This window comes from Larus michahellis, chromosome Z, assembly GCF_964199755.1.
Source record: "Larus michahellis chromosome Z, bLarMic1.1, whole genome shotgun sequence".
Lineage (NCBI taxonomy): Eukaryota > Metazoa > Chordata > Aves > Charadriiformes > Laridae > Larus > Larus michahellis.
In genome coordinates this window covers 22,167,790-22,189,221 of record NC_133930.1, presented here as the reverse complement: position 1 = coordinate 22,189,221, position 21,432 = coordinate 22,167,790, and the positions used below count along the sequence as shown (strand labels likewise).

The following is a 21,432-nucleotide window of genomic DNA, read 5'->3' as shown; positions in this document are numbered from 1 at the left end:
TAGAAATTTCTCTAGAGACTCTCTTTTTCTACATTTAAAGCCAGGCTGTATCGTTTATAACTTTGTCGCGCGTTTTGTATATGTAACAATACTTTCATTTGCACGTGCTTTGCAGACAGTGTATTTATCACCGGCAATCCTAAGAACCTATATATCTGTTGTTTAAATAAACTGCACTTTTTTAAGTAGCTAGTCGTTTTGGTTTCTCACTGAACGCGACCAAAGACTCGAGAGTGGCCGTGCTGGTTCATGAGCACGACTAGACTGAAGGTGCAGTCCACTATTAGTGTATCCAAATCGTAATAGTTTAATACATATTAAACGCGATTGGACTGATAGTGCTGAATTGGGCATCACTCAGAATTTAAACCTAGCCGCACCTGGCCTCCCACCTCGGTGAGGAGTGTTAGAACGCAAGGGGGTTTATCTTCTGCTAAAACCGCTTTGCCCCTTTTCACGCAACACCCACCACTCCAGATTTCCAAATCATTTACCTGTGATGGTAGTCAGGAAGTAATTCCTTACCAACAAACTGTTTGTAAAAAGCTCACGACCAATAGTCATAATTTCTGCTTTCCTGGTTACACATCAGGTGACGCTGCATCAGTTCCCTGGATAGAACATACACAGAGTAAGATCAGCATTTCTTCCCTGGTCTAGGACCCCAACTAGTGGTCTAGGACCCAAACTAATGTAATGCAAAGACCAAAAAGCAAAATAAAGAGCAAAATAACATATCCTTCCCTAAAAGCCTTACGGTCTTAATATAAAAAAAGAGACAACAAGCATGCACAGAGGGGAGTATAAGAAAAATGGTGGTAATGGACAGCTTGTCAGGCAGTACATATCATAGATCTGCAGCCTGGCTTATTCAGGCCTCTACAAATGTCATGAAGAAAAGAGCTTGATGGAGACAAGCTGGCATTCTGTAGAGGCTTGCAGCGGGGTCCAGAGCACCAGGGCAATGTGGGCTTTCTCAAAGCCAATCATGAAGTTCTCTACTTCAGTTCCTTCAGAGAAAGGAGAATGTTTAGCAGAGTGATTAGAAAATGGCATCATTTGTTGCTCAGAGTAAGACAGTAAATTCTCAGTAAAGGATACAATTTAAAACATATCCTTCTCTCCTTGGCAGCGCTGTTGCCCAGCTTTGGCAGCTCGCCATTTAGCTGTCTTCCTTAAATCCCACTCCAAGATGCCAAATTTCCAGCATACCTATGGATCAGATTTGGAGCTTAGAAATGCCATTGGGTGCCTACAACTCAAGAACTATGACATTCAGCATCATAATGTCCAAGTCTCTTTTTGGCTATAGACCAAAGACACCGAAGGGCCTTACAGAAAGAGAAATAGAGAGGCTTTCACATGTGTTTTAGCTAGCAATAGGACATCTCTTTCTAGTCTGCCTCAGGTCATGTCCTGCCAGTTTCCAATCTGCAGGATCTTGGATGCTCAGTCCACTCCTTTCTAAAGAAGAGAAAAAAGACTCCAGTTTTACAACAAGATCCATAGGGCAGGTTCTACATTAAGAACACAGGACAAAGGTATACAGAACTCAAACAATCCATACTGCTAAGCATAATGGACTCTGGAGGATTCCTTTACAGGAGATCATCACTGAAACAGGGCAGTTAAGGTTTGGAGAGGAAAGGCGTTAGGACCAGCCTGGCTGCTTCCCATTACCCCATACTTGCAGCATAGTCGAGAGAAACTGTAGCTCATTACCTTACCTCATTAGCCCTGCCTGCTCACCTGCTGTCCTCCATGGCCTAGTGGCATCTGTGGCTGTCCTGTGTTGAGCAACACAGGACTAATTTCTCTCCTAATGCTGGGGAAAACAGTTTTGCTGCATAGTTTCAGTCTCTCCCTTGATGGCCGTGGTCCAGAGAGCTCCTTGCCCTGGTGCCGGACCCCTGAGCCCTTCCCTTCCTCCTGAAGCCGCAGTGCTCGCAGTGTCCCACATTTGCTGTCCACTGCTGGGAGTGCACAGCTTCTACTGATAGAATTGGCCAAGTATAATTCTTGTATATCTTATACTAGTATCGGGATTAATACTGGTTCTTTAGTATTATTGTTAATTATGTAGCCTTATCCTATTAAATCTATTTCTATTTCAACTCTCGTGTTTCCTTGCTTTCCCCGATTCCCCTTTGCGGGTGGGGAGGGGTCATTGGGTGATAGAATGATTGTCTAAACAGCAATAAATTGTTATGGGTTTTCTCCAACTATAACAAATTTGGCACCCAACGTGATTATTGTAACAAATTTTTGTGCTCAACACGGTTATCTTAACAAATTTTGTGCCCAATGTGATATCTTAACAAATTTGGCACCCAACAAGCCATTTTAATGAATTCGGTGCACAACGTGGTATTTCAACAAAGTTTGGCACCCAGTGTGGTTTTTTAACGAGCTTGGCACTTAGCATGATAATTTGCACTTAATTCAAATAGTGCTGGGAGAATTGGAGGCCTTAATTTGAGAGTTCTGAAGGGTTGGAGTTTTAAACAGATTTGATCCGATTTGTAGAACAGTCATTATGGATCTGTTGGAATTGTTTCACAGGGCTGTAGACGGAGTTCTCTGGTATCTCTGTGCAGCCTTATGTGGGCAGCTATGGGAGTGGTGCAAGAGTTCATTGCCATTTTTCATTTATTTAGGGTGGCTTATCATTTCTAAGTGTGGAGTTAAAAACATTGCCTTGTTATTTTGTGTGGCCGTATTTTGCTGTGTTATCGGGTCTTTCGTAATTGTTCTGTTTGTTGTAAGTTAGGTAATGGCATCTTGCAAATTGCTGTGGTCGGATTCACCTCAGGGTGGCGGGACCACTCTCTTAGGCACTGCGTATGATTACGCCTTCAGTTATATTACGGGCCATTTAGCAAGGTGGGGGATATCTCTTGAGGATTTGTATATTCCTGTGGCATCAATAGTAACAATTTTTGAGAGTTTGGAATACCCTTCAAATGTTTTGATCATCGTGCTTCTGTTGTTAATTTTTGTGGGCTTGTTCTTTTTCATTGGCTGGATCTGCAGTAGAGGGAAACGTCCTGTAGAGACCCTGCCAGCCCCCCTGACAGACACTGTTCCTGTGGAGACGCCATGGGCCCCTGCGGCAGACATCGCCCCCGTGCAGACCCCACCGGTCCCTGTGACAACCACCGTACCGGTACAGACCACGCCGAACCCTGCAACTGACACCATGCCTGTGCAGAGACCGCCAGTCCCTGCGACAACCACTGTATCTGTGCAGACCCTGCCGAGCCCTGCGATAGGCATCGCGCCTGTGTACACCTTGCCAGCTCTCCCTACAGACCCTGATCTTGTCCAGACCCTGCTAGCTCTCATGACAAGACCTGCAGCTGCAACGAGTGCTAAATCTACTCTGACCTTGGTGATGGATGATGCAGCTGACCTACAGACTCAGTCAGAACCAGTATCAGTCGACCCTGTACATGACAGGAAAAGTGCAGTACCAGCAGATAGTGATGGTCAACCAGGAACATTAGGCGATGCAGTAACAGAGGAAGTGACTCGATCATTATCCCTACGAGACATACGTAAGGATTACAGCCGTCAGGAAAGCGAGCAAGTGATTACTTGGTTGCTCAGATGCTGGAATACTGGAGCCGATAGTTTGGACTTAGATGGCAGAGAAGTCAAACGTCTGGGACCATTGGCTAGAAAATCGGGTATTGACAGGGGCCTTGTAAGACCACCACAATCCCTCACCCTCTGGAAGCGACTCCTGTTACGCGTGAGGGGCAGGTATCCCTACAGGAGCAATATCATGTACCGCCCATCCAAGTGGACAACTATTGAGAGAGGCATTAAGAATCTGAGGGAAATAGCTGTGTGGGAGATGACTTTCAGTGATTTGGGCAACCTGCAGACATCATTAGATTCAGATGCACTCAAAATTACCAGACCTGTTTGGCACAAGTGGTTACTGAGTGCACCAGCAGCATATGTTAATGCATTGGCATTATTTTGCTGGAGACACGATGAGGCACCGACTGTGGGTGAGATGGGTGCTCGAATGCAACGTTATGCACATAGTCTTCTTTCTGCCCCACAGGCCAGTGTCTCAGTGCTGAAGAAATCATTTGGCAAGGCCAGCATCTCAGCTGGGGACAAACGCTTCCCTACTAAACCTGTTCAAGAGAAGCAAAGCACATCACGATATACCCTGTGGTCTACCCTGCGTAATCAGGGAGAAAACATGAGGAACTGGGATGGAAAACCTACTTCAGCTTTACAGACTTGGGTACGTCAGTTGCGGAGTAAAACAACCAAAAGAGGGGATTCTTCCAGGAGAAGTGCTGCTCCAGTTTCCAGTGACCAATCACTCAGAAGGCACAGGTGGGCTTTGGAGCCTGATGTACGACATGCAACTGTCACGGATGGAAGCGGCGGGCCCTCTAGTGAAAAGTAGGGGGGCCCTGCCTCCAGCCAGGAGGAGGAGGAGAGGGATAACCGAGTTTATTGGACTGTGTGGATTCGATGGCCTGGCACATCAGAACCACAGAACTATAGGGCCACGGTGGACAGTGGTGCACAGTGCACCCTACTGCCATCGAATCATAGAGGGGAAGAATCTATCACTATTGCTGCTGGAGGGACAGGCGGATCTCAAGAGCTGACTGTATTGGAGGCCGAAGTGAGCCTAACTGGGAATAAATGGGAAAAGTTCCCCATTGTGACTGGCCCAGATGCTCCATGCATTCTTGGCATAGATTACCTCAGGAAAGGGTATTTTAAGGACCCGAGGGGTTACTGGTGGGTGTTTGGTGTAGCGGCGGTGGAGACGGAGACAGTTGTGCAACTGTGTACTTTGCCTGGCCTGTCAGAGGACCCTTCTATTGTGGGGCTTTTGAGGGTCGAGGAACAGAAGGTGCCCATTGCTACTACAACTGTGCACTGGCGACAATATCACACTAATCGAGATTCTTTGCGCCCTATCCAGAAGCCGATCCGTCAGCTGTAAAGCCAAGGGGTGATCAGTAAGACTTGCTCACCCTTTAATAGTCCCATATGGCCAGTGCAAAAGCCTGATCGGGAATGGAGATTGACAGTAGACTATCGTGGTTTGAATGAAGTCACACCACCATTGAGTGCTATCGTCCCAGATATGTTAGAACTTCACTATGAACTGGAGTTGAAGGAAGCTAAGTGTTATGCCACAATTGACATTGCCAATGCTTTTTTCTCTCTTCCTTTAGCAGCAGAGTGCAAGCCACAGTTTGCTTTCACCTGGAGAGGGGTCCAGTATACCTGGAATTGATTGCCCCAGCGGTGGAAACACAGCCCTACTATTTGCCATGGACTGATCCAGACTGCACTGGAGAGAAGGGTGGAGCTCCAGAACACCTGGAATACATTGACGACATCAACATACAGGGTAATACAGCAGAAGTTTTTGAGAAAGGGGAGAAAGTAATTCAAATCCTTCTGGAAGCCAGTTTTGCCATCAAACAAGGTAAGGTCAAGGGACCTGCACAGGAAATTCAGTTTTTAGGAATTAAGTGGCAAGATGAGTGTTGCCAGATCCCAATGGATGTGAATGTGAAAGACGTGCTGAAATTAAGCAAGCCAAAAGATTGAACCTTTGTGGTATGGAGAACAGTGGCTGAAATATAAGTATGGGGAGGTCTGGCAAATAGGTTATATCTCCCTTCCACGAACCCACAAGGGAAAACACTATGTGCTTACAATGGTGGAAGCAACCACCAGATGTTTGGAAACATACCCTGTGCCCCATGCCACTGCCCGTAACACTATTTTAGGCCTTGAAAGACAAATTTTGAGGCGACATGGTACTCCAGAGACAATTGAGTCAGACAATGGAACCCGTTTCTGAAATAATCTTATAGACGCCTGGGCTAAAGAGCACGGTATCAAGTGGATACATCACATCCCCTATCACGCACCAGCCGCTGGGAAAGTTGAATGATGCAATGGACTGTTTTCAGACCACACTGAAAGTGACGAGTGCTGGAACATTTAAAAAGTGGGATGAACATTTAGCAAAAGCCACCTGGTTAGTCAACACCAGGGGAACTGCCAGCTGAGCTGGTCCTGCTCATTCAGAGCTTTTACCTACTCTAGAAGGGGATAAGGTCCCTGTGGTGCATGTAAAGAATATGTTGAGTGAAACGGTCCAGGTTACCCTGGCCTCAGGGAAAGGCAGACCCACTCGTGGGGTTGCTTTTGCTGAAGGACCAGGGCATACGTATGCAGGAGAATGGAGAGGTTCAATGTGTACCTTTAGGAGATCTGATTTTGGGTGAGAATCCTTGAATTAAATGGTATGGTGTTAATTGTTACATAATACTAACAGTGTCCAATAAGTGTTTTTCAGGATAACACAGTGGTAATGGAACCAGAGCCAGCTTCATCAAATGGTGTCCAGCGACAGGAAACATGCTAGCCGTGAGCACAACACGTCATACTGCTGCACCCAACTCCAGCTGTCGGTCATCCATATTGAGGCCTGGTCCTGATCTGACAACCGAGTGGATGCTACGTCACTTGTTTCTACCCTAAAAGACTAGTATAGTCCATAGAATTTACAGTTTTGGACTAACAAAGTTCAATGGACCTTTCAGAGGAATAGTTCATAGATTTAGAGGAATACATTCGTGTGTGTATATATATGTAGTAGAAGACAAATGTAATAGTAACTTGAGTGTGACATATAAATGGTATGAAATAAGGGGTGGAATGTCCTGGGCTGACTGACACAGGACTAATTTATCTTCTAATGCTGGGGAAAACTCCACTTTTGGAAGACTCTAGTGTCTGAATTCGGGAAAATATTTACTTTATAGACAGTTAGGCTATGTGGGATTCAAAGTCTCTGTGTTTTCAAGCCTGGCCAGGTGCAGGCAGGAGGAGGAGCAAGACCTGGGCACTTGACCCACGCTGGCCAACAGGATTATTTCATACCGTGAACGTCACATTCAATATAAATTAGAAAGTTTTGCTGCGTAGTTTCAGTCTCTCCCTTGATGGCCGTGGTCCAGAGAGCTCCTTGCCCTGGTGCCGGACCCCTGAGCCCTTCCCTTCCTCCTGAAGCCGCAGCGCTCGCAGTGTCCCACATTTGCTGTCCACTGCTGGGAGTGCACGGCTTCTACTGATAGAATTGGCCAAGTATAATCCTTGTATATCTTATACTAGTATCGGGATTAATACTGGTTCTTTAGTATTATTGTTAATTATGTAGCCTTATCCTATTAAATCTATTTCTATTTCAACTCTCGTGTTTCCTTGCTTTCCCCGATTCCCCTTTGCGGGTGGGGAGGGGTCATTGGGTGATAGAATGATTGTCTAAACAGCAATAAATTGTTATGGATTTTCTCCAACATAACAGTGGCTCAGACTGGAGAAATGGGAGCGAGGTGCTAGTGGCTCACGAGGGGTTCATATGCTTATGTAAGGGTTCATTTGCTTCAGGTCCCACTTAATATTCAATTTTTGCAGTAATCAGAGAGCAACAAATAGTTGTAAGAAGCAAACTAAAAGGCCACAATCCTCTCTTTCATATTCAAACAAAGATTTGTGCATCTCCTCATTCCCTTTACCCCGTATTTAGGTGTGTATTGCTCAGTAGTAACATCTGTCTATGATTTAATTACATATTTATTTATTTATCTTGCAGGGGTCCGTATTGCCCAGCTCAAGGCAAAAGACAGCGTAACATGCGGTTGTGCTTAAAATATAACTTGTAAGTCACCCACAGAGTGGGAAAGGGTCCAACATGAAATTATTCTGTTCTGTCCTTCATTCCTAAATGGAGAAAAGCTTTTAAATCAAGCAAACCCATTGTACACCCACAGTAACTAGAAGCAAATTATATTATCTGTTTCCAAAATGAGAAAGCATGTTTTCAAAAGAACCATAATGCACAGGCCCATGCATTAGTCTAGCTCCTGAAGAAGTTTGATATTGAAGACTTTGGTGACCTGTGAGTGGCTGCTGGCACCGGCTGTGCCTGGTGGGAGGTGTATCCTTCTGACTCAGCCTATCACCCTGAAAAAGTGGTGCTTGGTCAGCCACTGCCTCTGTGGCAGTGTGACCCAGGGACACTGTTCAAGGGCAGAATGTGATCTATTCTGTCTTAGCCTCGGTCTCTGAGCGACTTCCACATTACCAGTCCTTTCTGCCTGTTGTCTTTGCAGTGAAATGAAACACATATCCCAGTAATTAAAAAAATACCTTCTTAGAGCATCCACATCTGCATTTTTCGTTCCACATTGCACTGCTAAAATGTGCAGAGGCAGTCCTATCTGTTAGAAAGGTGTGTTAAAGACTTAGAAAAGCATGTAATTTTCTGAAGCCATAGACCAAAGAGCCAGTAGACCAAAGTCTGCAAGATGAGAACCTCTTCAGGGCGCATGTAGTAACTTATTCAGGAATGAGCAAACTGCTTTATCCTGTTGTTCTTTGGTTTGCACAGAATAAACATTCCAGACTGATACATATCATACACAAAGGCCCATTTCTTGCTTAGGGGACTAGGGACTGTATTGTGCTTTGTTTGGTCCTAGACCTGAAAACAAAAGACTTCAATTAGGGATATTACTCATTTTCTGAGCAGTAGCAGAAACAATCTGCACTCTAAAAATGGTGTTCAGGTGCATTCTGCTTCTTTGGGAGAAGTGTAGGTATTTGGTCTTGTGCTGCAAAACACTTATTTGTGCTAGCACTGGGGTTTGCTGGGCTGCACTGTCAGCCAGGGTAGAGGACTGAGGTGGCTGAAATCCCTCTTGCTCCCTTTTCTGTCAGAGCACACAGACCTAGAGATGAGCCCCTTCCCTTTCTGTAGGGCTTCAGTGAAAGGACAATTCATTCACTGGCTGCTGGCCCTCAGCCCTGGATTTGGTCATCCGTTTGGGCAAATTCCCCCTTTGGGCATGGCCTAACACAGTCACACAATGCCTTCAGTGGCAACCCTGCCCACTGAGCTGAGAGCACAATTTGGCTGTTAAAGCTGACACAAATCCTGATGCAAAGTCTTACCTTTGTTCTTTGTTATCCCAGGAAGAATTTCAGCCTCCCTTGCAGCTGTTATTTTTATCCAACAATAACAACACTTTTATGGTCTTTACAAAAAATTAATATCTGCCAAAAACCTCTGCTTAAAATAGCACTGTACAGCATTTAAAGTATCATTTCTCTTGCATTACTACTTTTAGGCATCAAGCATAACTCCATGGGTTGCCTTTTTATGTGTGGATTTAGGTAGTTGCATTTCCTGTTGCAGGGATGAAAATAACACATATATTTTTTAAAAATACTTCCCAGCTTCAAGCATCCCAAATGGCACAGGGCCAGGCTCTCACTCCTTTTTCAGTATTGAAGAATATTTTACTGTGCAAATTTTTCTATTGAATCAGTGAAACTACCTGTGAAATTGGGCACAATTTGGGAATACTGAGGATACTAACATTTAAGCCTTCACTACAGCAGTGCCTCTGTAACTGTAGCCAAACCCAAAAGACTGCCTAGGATAATGCTAACAAAAAACCTAAATAAATTAACAAGCAAACAATAACTCCTTCCACATGATTAACTGCCTGCTTTTGTATTCAAATGGGTAACAAACTCTACAGGAGTTCTTGGATTAGTATTTGACAGATAGGAAATCTTTAATGCCTCTATTTTATATAAGGATTTAATTAAATACTTGATTTTTAAAAATTATTATGCAGAAAATTAAAGAAAATGATATGCTCTGCTCTTCCAAGATGCTTAAAATATTGTTAAGACTTTGGGGAAAAGGGTCAAGAAGTCAGGCATTTTTGAAGTTTGAAATGGGGTATTACCAGTTTCTGAAGATTGTACACAGAGACATTTCGGCTTATGATAATAGCTCATGATAACAGCTACAGCTGTTAAGGATAACAAAAAATGTTTCTATAAATTCATTAACAACAAAAGCAGGATTAGGGACAATCTCCCTCCCTTACTGGATGCAGAGGGAAACATAGTCACGAAGGATGAGGAAAAGGCTGAGGTGCTCAATGCCTACTTTGCCTCAGCCTTTAGCAGTGGAACTAGCTGTTCCCTGGGCACCCAGCCTCATGAGCTGGGAGACAGGGAGGGGAACCTGGACGAGGTCATCACAATGAAAGAGGAAGTGATCAGTGACCTGCTACACCGCTTGGATGCACACAAGTCTATGGGACCGGCTGCGTTACATCCAAGAGTGCTGAAAGAGTTGGCAGACGTGCTCGCCAAGCCACTTTCCATTATCTACCTGAAGTCATGGCTAACTGGGGAGGTCCCAATGGACTGGAGAGTAGCAAAGGTAGCACCCATCTACAAAAAAGGCAGAAAGGAGGATCCAGGAAACTATAGGCCTGTCAGTCTGACCTCGGTAGTAGGGAAGGTCATGGAGCAGATCATTTTGAGTGCCATTACAACTCATATAATGGACAAGCAGGGGATCAGGCCTAGTCAGCATGGGTTTAGCCTGATGAACCTGATCTCCTTCTATGACAAGATGACCCAATTATTGGATGAGGGAAAGGCTGTGGACATTGTGTACCTACACATTCGAAAAGCGTTTGACACTGTTCCCCATAGAACTCTCATGGAAAAACTGGCAGCTCATGGCCTGGATGAGCTTACGATCTGCTGGATCAAGCACTGGCTGGATGGGTGGTCCCAAAGAGTGGTGGTCAATGGAGTTAAATCCAGCTGGCGGCCGGTCACAAGTGGTGTCCCTCAGGGCTCAGTGTTGGGACCATTTCTGTTTAACATCTTTATTGATGACCTTGATAAGGACATAGAGTGTATCATCAGTAAGTTTGCAGATGACACGAAGCTAAGCGGGAGTGTTGATCTACATGAGGATAGGGAGGGTCTACAGAGAGACTTGGATAGATTGGACCGATGGGCCAATGCTAATGGAATAAGCTTCAAAAGGGCCAAGCACCAGGTCCTGCACTTGGGCCACAACAACCCCATGCATCGCCACAGGCTTGGGGAAGTGTGGCTGGAGAGCTGCCTGGCAGAAAAGGACCTGGGGGTTCTAATTGACAAGCGGCTGAACATGAGCCAGCAGTGTGCCCAGGTGGCCAAGAGGGCCAATGGCATCCTGGCTTGTATTAGAAATAGTGTGACCAGCAGAAGGAGGGAGGTGATTGTCCCCCTGTACTCAGCACTGGTGAGGCCACACGTTGAGTATTGTGTCCAGTTCTGGGCATCTCAGTATGAGAGACATATCGAGGTGCTGGAGCGAGTGCAGAGGAGGGCAACGAAGCTGGTGAAGGGCCTGGAGAATAAATCTTATGAGGAGCAATTGAAGGAGTTGGGACTGTTTAGTCTGAGGAAGAGGAGGCTGAGGGGAGACCTCATCCCTCTCTACAACTACTTGAAAGGACATTGTAGAGAGGTTGGCGCTGGTCTCTTCTCACAGGTAATTAGTGATAGATCAAGAGGGAATGGCTTCAAGCTGCAGCAGGGTAGGTTTAGGCTGGACATTAGGAAAAAATTCTTCACAGAAAGAGTGGTCAGACACTGGAATAGACTGCCCAGGGAGGTGGCGGAGTCACCATCCCTGGATGTGTTTAAGTCTCGTTTAGATGTGGTGTTAAGGGACATGGTGTAAGGGAGAACTTTGTAGAGTGGAGATGATGGTTGGACTCAATGATTCCAAGGGTCTTTTCCAACCTAAATGATTCTATGATTCTATGATTCTATGATAACATAGAATGCCTTGTTCTAGGGCATCACTGTGATTCAGGTGTATTATCCTTGTCTCATTGAAATGACATTTTTTGTTGCTGATGATCTGTGCTGGCAACAAAAGGGGCTGGAGGATCAGTAATCTTACATGGCTACTAGAAACGCTCTACAGGCTGCACAGGGTCCTGGACTCCTCGCGGCTCACACGTGGAGTGGGGCAGATACTGCACAGGAGCCCACAGTGAGGGCCAGGGCCATTAAGCAGCAAGAGCAGAGGGAGAGGAGTCGTATGCAGAGAAAGGAAGGTAAATGGACATTCTCACAGCATCCGCTGTTGGCTTGAAAAACACCTGTGATGAGCTTGTAAAGAAACAACCCAGCCATTGAATGTACGTCTGGATTTGACAAGGAGAGACCCAAGACTTTTTTTTATTCCTAATGATAGGCCTCAGTTTTCGAAGGAGTAGAGATTTTACACTCAACTAAAAATTTTCTGCATGTAGAGCAATTCTGTTGGAAACAGATGGTTAGTTCTTAAATTTCAAAAGGGCTCTGTGACTATTACAAAGCTCTTCTTCAAGCGCAAGACAAGTTCCTTGCCCATCTTATTGAAGGGAACAAAGCTGCTACTCCATATACTTCAGCTGGTGGGGTTTTGTTTGAGATAAGTACAAAGTGTGATGTACAATGAGGAGCATGGGAGTCCTTTGCCCAATCCTGACAGTGTGCTTGTCATTCTAGGACGTTTCAGGGAATGGAAGGATACTGACTTTATTGTTGATGGTCAGGATGACCATTTGGGTTTTTTCTTTCTGAAGAAAAAAAAAAAAAGAATTCTTGGAAAAAGATTAAGCTCACAGTACATAGACTTATACTTAGAGAACATGACATTTTCCACTACAAAAGTATGGACAAAAACAGAAACACTTTTGCAAAAATACTTTATGGACACCGTAGAAAAACAAAGTTGCAATTGTCATAGGGAGTTGAGAGAGAGTGATAAAATATCTTGACATTTATAAAACGACCACTTTATGGGTGTGTTTTGCTTTCTGGGCTTCTAAAGCTGCCCTGCCTCTTCCTTTTCTGTCACCTGGACTGTAACCTATTCAAGACAAGATGAATATGCATTATGATTCAGGATGAACTCTATTCATAGTAATTAGCAATGGAACAGAAAGCTACCATTTAAGGGGGAGATGTCCTCACTAGGATGTGTCTTTAGCAGGACCTGTACCTTTTCAGGAGAACCATTGTACAGAGAAAGATGAGACTTGAGAGCAAGCCTGGCATCTGGCACTAAATCTTAAGTGCAGAAGACATGCAGCTCTGATGCTCAGAGCTCCACAGCATGCAGCCTGGCAAAGCAGCATTTACTACATGGAAAGGGGGTGCAACAGTGAAGACTGTATACTAATAACTTGAGTTCCACTTAAGACCTAGTTATAATAAAGGCAGAAATCCCCCCACCTCATGCGGCTGTATGAAAACGAGGCATCCCATCCAAACCAGTCATCTTGACCCTTTCCCTGTTGTCAATGATGAGACACAGACACTCCAGAGGGTGATTTATCATCCCTTCTATGGGTGCATGCACTAGGATAACATCACTCACCTTCTGAAAGAAATTTTGGTTAGAGACACCTTACAGTCTTAACCAGTCTCTTCCAGAGATTTTAGCAGTTCCCAATTAAAAATGGCAGCACTGCCACAGTGGTGGAAGCATCTGTGAGAATGCTGATGGAAAACAACATTTTCAGCTACTAGCCATGTGAACCTGCTTTGGGATGTTGTAGGTAACACGATAATGCAAATGCCAGCAGTTTCCATAGCTCAACCTATACCCACATTCCCTCTGTGACCAGCCAACAGGGAGCTGCGCTGGCAGTAGGAACAGCAAGCTATTTTTGCCACACAGCGTGAAAGGGCAGGATGACAACTCTCCACCTAGCTCCAGCTAGGTACAGAAATTAACATTCTCCATTCACGGAGAGGATGGCAACACAACAGACACAGCAAATTTGCCAAAGCATTCATTATAGTGGATTACTGTGGCATGGATTGCACTGCTGTATAATGATCCCTTTGTTCGGTGTAAGCTGCACATCCCTACATAAGAGGCTTGATCAAATGTTATATCATTTTAAATTTTCATCTCGAGATTGCAATAGAGATATAAATATTGCCTTTTGTTTCCAAAAAGGCATCTGACCCTTAACAGAGGGGGCGTGTTGCCTTCTTGTTATCAGTACGTAGAAGCTGCACTGCAAGGGAATTCCTACTGAGGTTCCTTTTTTGCACGCACCAGCCATATTTTCTTCTTAGATGTATCTATTAACCTGGTTTTGCTCCACTGAAGTCAGTGAAATAATTCCAGCTTTTCACTGATGCAGAGGAGATCAGAATCTGCTGGCTGTGACATTAGCCTTCAGATTGCCTGTTCAAGCAAGTCCCACATCGTTAAGTAGGTTTTTTTATACAGAACAAACTACACTGCAGAGAGGGGGAGGTGGCTTTGCAGTTAAAGCTCCAGCAATGGTTTAAGGCCTCTTTGTGCTACTGTTTAGGAGATTTAAGGGATAAACAGATGTACCAAGCCTGTAGCTCTGGATGACTTGGATGGGAAACTCGGGAGCCCAAGGGCTGGCTTTATCGTCCCTTTTTGTACCCAGTGTGTGGGCACACAGGGAATGATCCTCCGGTGAAACAGAGATCCCTCTACACCATAACCATACACAAAACTCAGAGCTGCCCTGGATGAAGTGCACAGTTAGTGTCTGGACTACAAAATCCTCTCCAGAGAACGTAATTCTATTCTGCTGTGTAACCTAAATCTACAATATAAATGCAAAGGGAACAGTTTAGTGTAAATGTGTCTTCACATACTGCATATCTGGGTACGGTTTAGTCTGAATACACCATTGATATAATCACCAATAAGAAACAAAAACTGGCATCTGGTGACCCCATAATTTCAGAGATGCTATAATCAGAACAAGAGAGGTTATTTGGAGAGCTTCAAAGAATCTTTCCCATTCCAGAATCAGATCTCTTGCTGATATCTTAGTTCCTCCTCTGAATAATAATGCTGAAGCTTTATTAGTTAATCAATAAGACATGATATGGGGTATGGTTATCATAAGATAATCACACCCTGGAGCATTTTGAGGCATGAGCCTTATGCCTCTAATCAGATTGGGGTGAGATTATCTTTTGATAACCACACCCTTGGGGATTGGTTCATTTCTATTATGAGAAAATTTTATGGTTGGGGAAAATGTACATTTCTGCTGTAGAAAAATGAAAATGGTAGTTTAGAATTAGCAGCCATTTCTCCCAGGCTGAAAAATCAGATTTCCTTTTGGAATGCTCTGGCGGAATTCCTCACTGTCCATGCTATTTTAGGGCAAAAATAATTTCTAAACAGGTGACATGCTTGGGAGTCAGTTTTAACGCACCATACATATCAATATAGATACAAATATCTATATACATACACATGCACCCCAGAGGCACACAGGCAAAAAATATCTAATGGCAAGTTTGCCGTAGAGATGAAAAACAAAGAAAGGCATAGCATTGTTTCCTTTAACAAAAAAAAAAAAAAAAAAAAAAGTCTGGCTAATTAGGTATTGTTTCTGATGTCATATATGCTACACATCAGATCTCTGTTTATATGCATTAGAAGCCTATCTGCAGTTAGTTTTTGTCTACTATTTACTAACAGGAAATTGCAATGTTGATAAAAGTTTCCTTTAAAGGGAAAAAAAAAGAAAATAGCACATTGCACTGAACCAGGAAATAACCTTTTCAAATTATAGTGACTAGAATTAACAATCATACTGGGGTGTATACATTGAAAATGTACACATACACTCTGTTTTTACAAAAAAACTCACTGTAAACACTTTTAGATGTTTTGGAAGTGCTTTCTATGAGTGTTCAAAAGAAGCATTATTGGGAAAAAAATGTCTCAAATTTGCAATTAAAGGTGATTGCAAAAAGCAATTTTTAGATGTTTATGAACAAATATTTGTATGAAATATGTGTGTGCACACAATTAATCCATGATGAGTAGTGGGAGAATTCAATGATTTTGCTGAGTAAGAGCAACATTAATAATAAAACCTCAAATAACAATAATTTCAGGGCCTCACACTTAATCTGGCATTTTTTATAATTGGAGCTCACCTCTATGTTTCCCCCCACCCTTCTCCAACAGACCGGGAAAGGAGGGCACAAAGATGAAATATCTAATCCCAACTTACCCAAGACCCCAATGACAAAGCCAGAAGCAGAATCACAGTCTCAATGTGGAGCAAATTTCTACACTATGACTTGCTGTGTGCCTGAGAGAGTCCAGTCACTAAGCTGAGCCCTTGTTAGGGCTCCTATTATGTGCACTCAGGTGTTCCAGGATGCACCAGGATGTTAGATGTCCATCTATGTTCCTCCATAGATGTCCATCTATGTTCCTGGAATGCACAGATGCCAACTTTCTCCTCCAAAAGGTAGAGGCACCACCAAGAAAAGGTGCTATGCTGGACCTCGTTCTCACCAACAGGGAAGGGCTGGTGACCAACAGGAGGCTCAGGGATAACCTTGGCTGCAGTGACCACAAAGCGATAGAATTTAAGATCCTCAGGGCAACTAGGAGGATATATTCCAAGCTTACGACCCTGGACTTTAGGCATGCAGACTTTGATCGCTTCAGGGATCTGCTGGCCAAAGTGCCGTGGAACAAAGCTCTAGAGGGAAGGGGGGCCCAGGACAGCTGATCAGTATTCAAGGATCACCTTCTCCATGTCCAGGAGCAAACTATACCGACAAAGAGTAAGGCAGGAAAGAATGCTAGGAGACCTGCCTGGATAAACAGGGAGCTCCTGGACACAGTGTCACACAAAAAGACACTTTATAAGGAGTGGAAGAAAGGACAGCTAGGATGGAGGACATATAAGGAAACTATCCGAACAGCCAGAGACCTGGTGAGAAAAGCTAAAGCTCAGTTAGAATTAAATCTAGCCAAGGAGATCAAGGGAAACAGCAAAAATTTCTATAGGTACATTAATGGTAAGAAGAAGACTAGGGAGGGTGTGGGCCCCCTCAGAAAGGAAATGGGGGAGCTGGGGACAAGTGATATGGGGAAGGCCGAGGTTCTCAATGACTTCCTTTCCTCAGTCTTCACTGGCAAGGGCTCCAGCCACACTCCTGGAATCACAGAAGACAATGGCAGGGGTTGGACAGAACTGCCTATCGTAAGTGAAGATCAGGTTCGTGACCATCTGATGAACCTGAAAGTGAACAAGTCCATGGGACCTGATGGTATACACCCACAGGTACTGAAGGAACTGGTGGATGAGGTTGCTAAACCGCTCTCTATTATATTCCAAAAGTCATGGCAGTCTGGTGATGTCCCCACTGACTGGAAAAGGGGAAAAATAATCCCCATTTTCAAGAAGGGAAAAAAGGATGAACCAGGGAACTATAGGCCCATCAGTCTCACCTCCGTGCCTGGTAAGATTATGGAGCAGATCTTCTTGGAGGCACTGCTGAGGCAGAAGAACAACAAAGACGTGATTGGGTACAATCAACATGGCTTCACCAAGGGTAAATCGTGCCTGACAAATGTGGTGGCCTTCTATGAGAAGGTCACGACATCAATAGACAGGGGGAGAGCAACTGACGTCATTTACCTGGACCTAAGCAAAGCCTTTGACACTGTCCCGCATGACATCCTGGTCTCCGAGCTGATAAAATATGGGTTTGATGGATGGACAAATCAGTGGATAAAGAACTGGCTTGACGGCCACACCCAAAGAGTGGCTGTCAATGGGTCCATGTCCAAGTGGAGGCCAGTAACAAGTGGAGTCCCTCAAGGATCAGTACTGGGACTGGTCTTGTTTAACATCTTTGTCAGCGACATGGACAGTGGCATAGAGTGCACCCTCAGCAAGTTTGCCGACGACACCAAGCTGTGTGGGGCGTCTGACACGCTGGAGGGAAGGGATGCCATCCAGAGGGACCTTGACAGGCTGGAGAGGTGGGCCTATGCCATCCTCATGAAGTTCAACAAGACCAAGTGCCAGGTCCTCCATCTGGGTCAGGGCAATCCCAAGCACTAATATAGGCTGGGCAGCGACTGGCTTGAGAGCAGCCCTGAAGAAAAGGACTTGGGGGTGCTGGTGGACGAGAGGCTCAACGTGAGCCATCAGTGTGCACTAGCAGCCCAGAAAGCCAATCGTATCCTGGGCTGCATCAGGAGAAGCGTGGCCAGCAGGTCGAGGGAGGTGATTCTCACCCTCTACTCCACTCTCGTGGGACCCCACCTGGAGTACTGCATCCAGCTCTGGAGCGCCAGCTACAAGCGAGATATGGACTTGCTGGAGCGTGTCCAGAGAAGGGCCATGAGGATGATCAGAGGGCTGAAGCACCTCTCCTATGAGGACAGACTGAGGGAGTTGGGGTTGTTCAGTGTGGAGAAAAGAAGGCTCCGAGGAGACCTTATAGTGGCCTACCAGTATCTTAAGGCGGGCTACAAGAAAGCTGGAGAGGGACTTTTTAGGATGTCGCGTAATGGCAGGACTAGAGGGAATGGATTAAAACTAGAGATGGGACGATTCAGATTGGACGTTAGGAAGAAGTTCTTCCCCATGAGGGTGGTGAAACACTGGAACAGGTTGCCCAGAGAGGTGGTGCAAGCCCCATCCCTGGAAGTGTTCAAGGCCAGGCTGGATGGGGCTCTGAGCAACCGGATCTAGTGGGAGGTGTCCTTGCCCATGGCAGGGGGGGGTTGGAACTAGATGATCTTTAAGGTCTCTTCCGACCCTAACAATTATATGATTCTATGAAAAAGTTCCGCTGATGAAAACACATGAAATGCCTTTCTGGGGAACCACTAAATCTGAGCCTTACTGCAGAAAGCAGATAGCACAGGAGGTGAGCTGTGACCTTTCAAAGAAGATCAAGCTGATAAGAAGCCTCCAAATCAAAGAGAAGGTGTGGCAAAGCAACAGCTACTTCACAGCCCCTGTTCCTGCCTCCACCATGTTCTTCTGTGCTCACCACCGTCCTCTCTGCTGGTTGGAATTTTTCTAAGCTTCACCTGCGTTTCCTAGGAATGTCTGGTTCCTCTTCCATAAAATGAAGGAAGATATTTTTAGAAGGGGATATTTCTTGCTGTTCCCTTCAGCACGCACTCCTTTCCCATCTCTATTTGCTGACAATGTTCTTAGCCATAACTGGCTGTACAGTCCAATAGCACATTGTGCTATTTTGTGATCACTTAGAGACAAGAACAACTACTAAAACTATTGCAACTAACTCAGAACCTTTCCTTAATCTACCAGGACAACACTTTGTTTCTCCATATTTCAAGATGGAGCTATTTCACATTATTCTGGTATTATATTCTAGTATGTGTGAATAGAGAAGGACTTGTGGGAGATCTGATGGTAGGTGGCCATCTTCGCTAGAGTGATCATGAAGTGGTAGAGTTTAAATTTTTCCAAGTAATGAGATAAATGGACAGCAGAGTTGCTACCCTGGACTTCAGGAGGGCAAACTTTAAGATACCCAGGGAGCTATTTAGCAGAGTACCTTGGGAATCTGCTTTTGACGGCTTAGAAGTCCACGAGTGCTGGTCAGTCTTTAAGAACTACCTTTAAGAAATGCAGAAGCAGGCAATTCCACTGTGTTGTAAGTCAAACAAGTGGGCCAGAAGACAGGCTTGGCTGAATAGGGAACTCCTCACGGAGCTCAGGAGGAAAAAGAAACTGTGTGATCTCTGGAAGCAAGGTCAGGCTTCGCAGAGCTGTGGTTCAGATATGCAGGGTGAAGACACACAACGCCAAAGCTCAATTAGAGTTGAAACTAGCCAGTGTTGTGTCAGACAACAAGAAGGGGTTTTAAAAGTACATTAATAGCAAAAGGAGGTCTAAAGAATGCTTTAATAATAATGATAGACATTGAGGTGCCTGACCCTCTGAGTCAGAGGACTGAGAGTGTGGGAACAGTGCCTTCCCATTTATGGACCCTGAAATTGCAAGGGACCAGCTGTGTCAGCTGAATGTTCACAATTCCAGGGGGCCTGATGGGATTCACCCTACAGTTCTGAAGGAGTCAGTGGATGTTAGTCAGGACACCTCTCAATCATGTACCAAAGGTCTTGGAAGTCTGGGGAGGTCCCCACTGACTGCAAGCTAGCCAGTACTATTCCAATCCACAAAAAAGCAGGTGAGGGAAGACCCAAGGAACCACAGACCTGTTAGTCTAACCTCAGTTCCTGGAAAAATTATGGAGAAGATGATGCTGAGTGCTATTGAAAGACATCTAAAGAACAATGAATCACCAGACACAGTCAACGTGGGTTCACAAAAGGGAGCTCCTGTTTAACTAATTTGATATCCTTCTATCCTAAGGTCACCTGCCTAGTGCATGAAGGGGAGGTGGTGGTTGTAATTTCTCTGCATTTTAGTAAGGCTTTTGCTACTGTCCCTCACAGCATCCTTCTGGACAAATTGTCCAACTGTGGGATGAGCATGTTCACAGTGCGCTGGGCTAAAACCAGCTGTATGGCAGGGCTCAAAGGGTTGTAGTGAATGGGGCTACATCTGGCTGGTGACTGGTCACCAGTGGTGCTCCTCAGGGCTCAGTTCTAGGGACAATCCTTTTCAGCATATTTATCAGCAATCTGGATCCAGGAGTTGAATGCACCATTAGCAAGTTTGCTGATGATACCAAACTGGGAGGTGCTGTTGACTCTCTTGAGGGACAAGAGCCCTTGCAGAGGAATCTAGATAGATTGAAGCATTGGGCAATCATCAATGACATGATATTTAATGAGTCCAAGTGCCAGATCCTGCACCTGGGATGGAGTAACACCAGGCAGAAATATAAACTGGGAACACTTCAAAGCTGCACCAGGGCAGGTTTAGGAAGCATTAGGAAGCATTTCTTTACCAAGAGGGTGGTCAAACCCTGGAACAGGCTTCCTAGAGAGGTGGTCGATGCCCCAAGCCTGTCAGTGTTTAAGAGGCATTTGGAGAATGCTGCCCTTAATGGCATGCTTTAACTTTTGGTTAGCCCTGAATTGGTCAGGCAGTTGGACTAGATGATTGTTTTAGGCCCCTTCCAACTGAAATATTCTATTCTACTCTATTCTTTCTTTTCTTTTCTATTCTATTCTATTCTATTCTATTCTATTCTATTCTATTCTATTCTATTCTATTCTATTCTATTCTATTCTATTCTATTCTATTCTATTCTATCCAGTCCTATATGTTTTGATTCTGTTCTTCCTTCCTGCAGATTTAGATAAATGTAATGCTACTGAAATTGGTGGGATGTGTGGAAATACATAAATACAGGATGAACAGGATTTAACTCCAATGAGGTGTAAGCAGCAGTATCAGGCTTAATGCACTAGATGCTTAAAAAAAGCCCACAGACTTCATGAAAAAGACTCTTAAGATCCAATTGGTCAAAACATTCTTTTTTTTTGTCTTACAGCACTGAGCTGTGAGCCTGAGTGTGATTTCTGTCCTGTTTCATGGTTAGTCACACTCACACCAGTAGAAGGAGGTCTTCAGCAGAATTTTTAATAGCTCAGAATGTTCTGTACCATTGCCCTGAACATACTTACAAGTACAGCAAAGATCAAAAGTTGTCATGGCCTTAACATTTAAACGATGCAGCATGTATGCTTGTGGTTGGAGCATGTGTTAACAGTATAACAGTTACTAG

General features: G+C 44.6%; 1 protein-coding gene across 10 annotated transcripts in view; it reads left to right on the top strand.

The window, feature by feature from the left end:
* LOC141736129 (uncharacterized) overlaps nt 1–7,253 on the top strand; it is a 43,705-nt gene extending 36,452 nt beyond the window's left edge. For 3 of the 10 annotated variants that reach the window (XM_074569873.1, XM_074569874.1, XM_074569875.1), the window contains 2 exons: nt 3,034–4,359; nt 5,220–7,253. In XM_074569873.1, coding sequence (XP_074425974.1) covers nt 3,200–4,359; nt 5,220–5,601 — 1,542 coding nt within the window. In that variant the 5' untranslated portion in view covers nt 3,034–3,199 and the 3' untranslated portion in view covers nt 5,602–7,253. Of the gene's footprint in view, nt 1–93; nt 4,360–5,219 lie in introns of those variants that run through there. The other 7 variants (XM_074569876.1, XM_074569869.1, XM_074569868.1 and 4 more) reach the window with 7 other exon arrangements.
* Nucleotides 7,254–21,432: the final 14,179 nt, after the last annotated feature.